General features: G+C 57.0%; 1 protein-coding gene across 3 annotated transcripts in view; it reads right to left on the bottom strand.

The window, feature by feature from the left end:
- Window positions 1–5,664, bottom strand: part of LOC109380275 (angiotensin-converting enzyme-like) — a 10,526-nt gene extending 4,862 nt beyond the window's left edge. Inside the window, exons 1-9 of one of the 3 annotated variants that reach the window (XM_019637677.1) lie at window positions 5,493–5,664; window positions 5,161–5,304; window positions 4,142–4,333; window positions 3,929–4,026; window positions 3,678–3,850; window positions 3,107–3,330; window positions 2,841–2,985; window positions 992–1,090; window positions 399–521 (exon numbers count right to left, since the gene is read on the bottom strand). In XM_019637677.1, coding sequence (XP_019493222.1) covers window positions 399–521; window positions 992–1,090; window positions 2,841–2,985; window positions 3,107–3,330; window positions 3,678–3,850; window positions 3,929–4,026; window positions 4,142–4,333; window positions 5,161–5,304; window positions 5,493–5,559 — 1,265 coding nt within the window. In that variant the 5' untranslated portion in view covers window positions 5,560–5,664. The remainder of the gene's footprint in view (window positions 1–398; window positions 522–991; window positions 1,091–2,840; window positions 2,986–3,106; window positions 3,331–3,677; window positions 3,851–3,928; window positions 4,027–4,141; window positions 4,334–5,160; window positions 5,305–5,492) is intronic. The other 2 variants (XM_019637678.1, XM_019637680.1) reach the window with 2 other exon arrangements.
- Between the last annotated feature and the right edge of the window lie 336 nt (window positions 5,665–6,000).

Below are 6,000 nucleotides of genomic sequence, written 5' to 3'. Positions count from 1 at the left end.
TGTGTGTGTGTGTGTGTGTGTGTGTGTGTGTGTGTGTGTGTGTGAGAGAGAGAGAGAGAGAGAGAGAGAGAGAGAGAGAGAGAGAGAGAGAGAATGTGAATGAGTATATGAGTGTGAGTGTGTGTGAGTGAGTGGATGAGAGAGTGTGAGTGTGTGCGTGCACGTGTGCATTGTATGTGTTACCAGGAAGGCTAAACAGTCTCTCTGACCAAGAGGGGCTACACGTGGAGAAATGGACTTCTATTACTTCAGGAGAGGCTGCAGTCTGACACAAGGAACGTCCCATTAGAGTATAAGCTTTGCTCAGGGTGTCTCGGGTTCCCCAGGTGAGGAGAGGGGGCCAGTCAGGCTTCTGGCAGGAGAGGGAAGGGGAGCTGAGAACAAAGGAGGGCACTCACTCCAGGAGCTTGCCGGCTGTCTTCGAGTTGTAGATGTCACAGCGGTGCAGAGGACCCACGTGGCCTGAGGCTTTGCACAGCGCTTCTTGGAACTGGAACTGGAGCACTAGGCTTAGGAAGTACCTGGGTAGAGGAACGTGAAGGTGGGCTTAGGAGTGGGCGTCGGGGTTGGGAAGCCCAGAGCCGCTTGTAGCCAGGCAGCTCTGACATGCAGTGGCCACGAGGGCCCAGTCAGCAGGCACAGCCCAGGCAGAGGTTTCTTCTGCCAGGTCCCCCTCAGCCTGGCCCTAGAATACAGCGAGGGCTCTCCTCTTCAGCCTAGAAACCAACCATCGCCTCCCTCTTTCCTGCCCCCCTCGTGGGGACAGCAGAGATGCTTGAGAATATTCCCATCAGCTCTGCCCTCCACACAGGATCTGAAAAGCCCAAAGGGCAGGGCCCTCCGAATGCTGTGTGACCTGATGGTAAAAGGTGGGCAGGGATGCAGGGAGACATCTGGATCTAGGGCCTTCCTGAAAGTCCTCGGCCTGGTTCCCATGTCCCCAACCCCTAACTCCCCAAACTGGTCCTGCTGGCAGGGCCCAGACCTTTACCGTGTGTAGGACACACTGGCAGAGATGTGGAACTTGGCACCTGGATCAAAGTCATCTTCTGTCCGAGGGATGGGAGGGCACAGGCCCTGGTACTTCAACCTGGCAGGGAGAACAGGGGACTTGATAGTGCCACCCGGCTGGGTTCTCAGAGCCTTTTTATTTTCAAGCACTTGCACAGCTATCAAAACTGGACCCAGTGTGTGGAGGACGCTTAGTGCATTTTTTATTGATTAAATCAATGATTTGAAAACACATGAGACTGGGAACTGGAGTAAAATTGTAACAGTAGTTAACATTGAGCACTTCCTCTGTGCTAGCAACTCTCAACACTATCCTGGTTCTGGGGCCACAGGAGGGAACTGAGCCAGGCAAGGTCCCTACTTGCATTGTAACGATGGGGGCTGGTTTAGACCAGCTGACAAGGACATTTCATCTAGTAGGAAGCGCCAAGAAGAAGACATAGTGTCATCCCTGTGGCGGGGTGCTGCTATTATTCCCATTCTACAGATGAGGAAACCAAGGCTTAGAGAGCAGGGAACTGGTGGCAGCACACAGAGCAGATTCCAAGAACTTTCAGATTCGGGTCTGGTTTTATCCCTCTGAGCTGTGTGACTGTGGGAAAGTTGCTAATGGTCACTGAGCCTTGTTGTAAAATGGAGTCTGTAGAATGTGAATAAAATGACCCATCTCTGGGAGGAGACAAAGTCTATGAAAAGGCTCATTCCCGTTGACAAGGCCCAGAGAGTCGCCGCCCCTCTCCCTCAGCCCCTGGTCTCCATCATCTAGGTGGTGGTGCCTGTGGTCCACAGAAGAAGGAAAGGGGCCCCTGCAGGCACCTCAGATGGCTGGTAGGGGGTGCCCTTGGAGGGGCACAAGGTCAAGGCTCTGCCAATCCTACTGGTGAAACCTGGTCCTGAACTTGGGGTGGGGTTGGGAGGGTGAAAGGACTAAAGGAGGACTGCCACCCCTGGGCTGCTGTGTGACTGTGGGCTGGGCACATAGTCTTTTTCTGTGAATGACTAGGGCTTGTTGTAAAGGTTCAAATAAACATAAGGCTCGTGCAGACCTAGCTGGCCCTTCATGGTTGCCCCAAACCATGCTGTGGCTAGCAGATTTGAGCTGGTCAGCCTGAGGCCTGGTGGAGATGGAGAAGCCCAGGCCACTAGCATTCATTATCCAACCAAGCAGTCAGGGGTCAGTGATGGGATGCCATGCCAGTGCCCCTCACTCAAGAGTGGTGCTGCCTGACTGCTGGTGACTCCTTCAGCAGCTAGTTCTGCCCTTGGACATACTAGGGATGCTAAGCCAGAGGCAGGTGTGGGTATGTGTTGGGGCAGCAGAAAAGGGGGCGGTAGGCTTGTCTCTCCCCCATGAGGACTCTTTCCACAGGAGGAAAAGCGCTCAGGTCCCCTTACTGGCCCCAGTAGTGGGAACATAATAGGAGGGGAGGAGCAGGGAGGCCTGCCTGGTGGTCAGTGTTCTGTTCTTGGAGGAGCCCAGGTGCAACCAGTGTGTGAGCTTCACAACCACCCAGGGAGCAGGTGGGGCCTCCACCAGGATCCCTGGAGAGGTTCAGAGGCCTGCTCAGTGCTGCTGCCAGATTTAGCAGGCGGCCTCATGACCACCCACACGGACCCTATCTATCCACTTCAGCAGGGATGCTTTCATCTGGTGATCGCAAAGAGCCAATACTGTCCCCCGGGCTTTCCGGCAGCCCCCAGGTCATCAGCACTGCAGGCCCAGCTCTGCCCTCAGAGAAGAGGTGGCTGCACCCTCGAGGCTGACCAAAAAGCCCTGCCCACATCAGGGCTGGAGGGGGCAGAGAGCACAAGGCAGCTGTCCTCCTCACCTGAGGTTCCACCACTCCAGGTTGTAGTTATCCTTCTGGATGGTGCCGTCAAAGACCTTCCAGCGATACAAGTCAATCAGATAGGCGAAGGGGATGAATGCGATCTTGTCCAGGGCAATACCCATCAGGAAATTGACCTCCTCCTCTGGGGAAGGTGAGGCAGTCAGGTGGCGTGGCTCCTGGCTCTCCCTCCCTTTGGGCCGGACAGCCCTAGCTGCAGCCCCAGACTCCGGCTTCCCTCCCATGGTCCTTTTGGTCCCCATCACCTGAGTCCTGATGCTGACGGCTGAGCAGGCCTCTGTTGAGCAGGTGCTTGTGGGAAAAGGCCGAGAGGGTGATCACTGACCCCACAGCCTCTTCAAAGGCTGGGTTGGGGCCTGCACGGAAGATCACGGGGAGGTTCTTATACTGCATGAAGTACTGGATATGGCCCATCTGGTGGAAGATGGAGAGCAGGTCTTCTGTGGTCACCTCGGTGCACTTCTTTATCCTAGGGTTAAAGGGCAGGGGTCAAGGAGCATGGGGATGCCCTGGGAGAAGGACAGATTTTTCCATTCACGCTCTGTTAAGGGTTGGGGTGGTTGGGCTGGTGACCAGCGGATCCTTGGTTGCCGTCCTTTCTCCTTCCAGGCCCCACATCCAACCAGCGGCCATGAGCTTTGCTCTCACACTCACCTCTCCCACGTTGCTGGCTTACATGCCCCCTCCCCTGCCCCAGCTCCACCCCACCCACCCCTTTTGCACACATCCTAAAAGAGGCAGACAGGTGGAGAGTGGAAGGAGCAAAGGAAGAACTAGAGAGGGACAGGAAGGTGGTGCTGGCCGCTGGGTGAGCACCTGAAGTCCTTGCTGTTGTAGAAGTCCCAGGCGGAGGCGTGGCACTCCACTTCCCGGCCATCGGTTGGTCTTTCCATCATCGAATTTTCCCAGAAATCAGGAGGGGTGGAAAGCAGCCCCAGGGAGGTGATGAATTTTTCAGCCTCTACGAACATTTTCTCGGGGTTCCAGTGCTGTGGGGAAGGAAGGGTGCATGGGGCCCTGCCTCGGGGTGTGGAGCAGGCAGGGGCAGACAGAGGCCGAGCACTTACCTGGCTTCGCATGATCTTTGTGATGTCCTCAGGGGGCTTCTTTGGGAAGGGTAGGACCAGGTCTAAGATTTTGACCCAGGACTGAGCCCACATGTTCCCTGGAAGGGGAACGGAGGAGCTCAGAGGCAGCAGGAGGCCATCCCTGCCCTAACTGAGTGCCTGTTTGGAGGCCTCCTCTTCCAGCCACAACCCCACTGCCAGCTGGGGCTTTACCCAGGAGGTGGGCAGGGATGGGCCCCTTCACATCGATGACCTCGGGTCCATAGTAGCGATACAGGGCCCGGCGCACGTAGGCGTGCAGGTTCAGGTAGAGCGGCTGCAGCTCCTGGAAGAGCTGCTCCAGGTCCTTCTCCAGCTTGTCAGATTCATATTTGGCCCGCCACAGGGCCCCCATGTCTCTGTAACCTAGGACAGGAGCGGGGCTCAGAGGTGCTCACCACCCTTAGCCCTGGCCTGGCAGACAGGAGACCCAGGCACCTTCTAAGGAAGCCACTTGACCTCCCTGATCCCTGGGGTCTTCACCTGCCAAATGGGAAAAATACCTCCAAGGCCACTCTCTGTATTGGATGAGATCAGGGCAGAGAAGCACATAGCACAGTGCATACTCCGCGCTCCTCACAGAGTTGCCTAGGACAGGGATGCGGCCCTGGTCCTCACCCACCCACCTTGAGCCCCACCCAGTCAAGTCCTCTGGCCACACTGGCTTCGTTCAGATCCTCCCAAACGTCAGCTTTCCCCATTGTGGAGCCTGTAATGCTCTCACTTCGTGCTTGCCTGGTTCGTTCTCATCTTTCAGACCTTAGATAAATGTCAGAGGCCTTCCCTGAGCACTTATCTGAAGCAGGTCTCTCCTTATTCTCTCTCTCAGCAGACCCTTCCTTCTCAGCATTCAATCTGAGTGGTAACCAGAGGTGTGTGTTTGCATGAATATTGTCTGTCTCCCAGAGGGCTATAAGCCCTCAGAGGGCAGGCACCCTCTCTGTCTTTGTACCTACGCATCTTCGAACCTCCCCAGCACCCGCACACAGTAGATGCTCAATTAATGTTTGTGGAACAACTCAATGAATGAACTACCTTTGCTCTGCCCAGTTGCAGGGCTCAGGGTTCCCATCTTTAGGTCCTACTACTGCCTTCCCCTCTGAAGACCCTGCTGTGTCCTGCCAAGGCATTGATCTGAGACCCGTGCAGTGTGTGGTCTGCTCAGGCCAAGCCAGCCAGGGGTGGGGCCTCACCATTGAGCCTCGCAGCCTTGTTGCTGAGCTGCACATACTGCTCGAAGGTGCCACGGAGCAGGCGACCCACAGCGTCCCGCCAGCCCTGCCAGGCCCACAGCAGCTCCTTCTGGTCCCGGGAGGTGGCCATGATATCTTTGAGGTCTACGCCCGGAAAAGGAGCCAAGGTGGGACACCCACTCCTGCTTGTCTCTGCCCTCACCCTCCCTGGGCAGATTCCAACCCCCCAACAAGGGATCACAGTTGGGGCAAGGAGGAGAATGGGCGTTGGGGGGCTCCTGGAAAGTGTTTGAGACTCTGCAGTTGGGCAGGGGCAGGGCTGGGGCACTCACCAGGCTCCAGGGGCATGCAGGGCCCCTCATTCAGGCACACCTGGCCCATGTTGTATGTTGTCTTCATGTAGGCCAGAAGCTTGTTGTACTGGGGAGGGCGGGTGTCACCCAGGGCAAGCCCGTGCCTGCGGGTCCACCCCCAGTGCTAGCCCTACCAGCTGGGAGAGGTGGGGCTGGCGGAGGCATCTCCCCACCAGCTCCTGCTTTCCTCCTCCCCAAGAGGAAGCTCTGGCCCTGCCCCACCAACCTTCCTCCTGCCCCAGACACTCTGGTTCCCCACCCAGCCTGCCCTCCCACCCACCCCTAGGGTGGGGAGCATGTGCCTGGAGACCTGGGGGCTCTGTCCCGTCCATCACCTCCCGAAGCTCGTCCTCGGGCAGGGCTGCCTTCTCTATGTTCTGCAGCTTACTCAGCATGCACTTCACGGCCGGGTCCTGGAACCTGGCATTCTTAAACAGGCGGGCCCGGGTGCCAAAGTACAGCATGTGCTTGGATTTCTCCTCATCCT

This window comes from Hipposideros armiger, unplaced genomic scaffold (assembly GCF_001890085.2).
Source record: "Hipposideros armiger isolate ML-2016 unplaced genomic scaffold, ASM189008v1 scaffold_34, whole genome shotgun sequence".
NCBI classification, from domain to species: Eukaryota; Metazoa; Chordata; class Mammalia; order Chiroptera; family Hipposideridae; genus Hipposideros; species Hipposideros armiger.
This window is presented reverse-complemented; position numbering and strand designations above follow the sequence as displayed.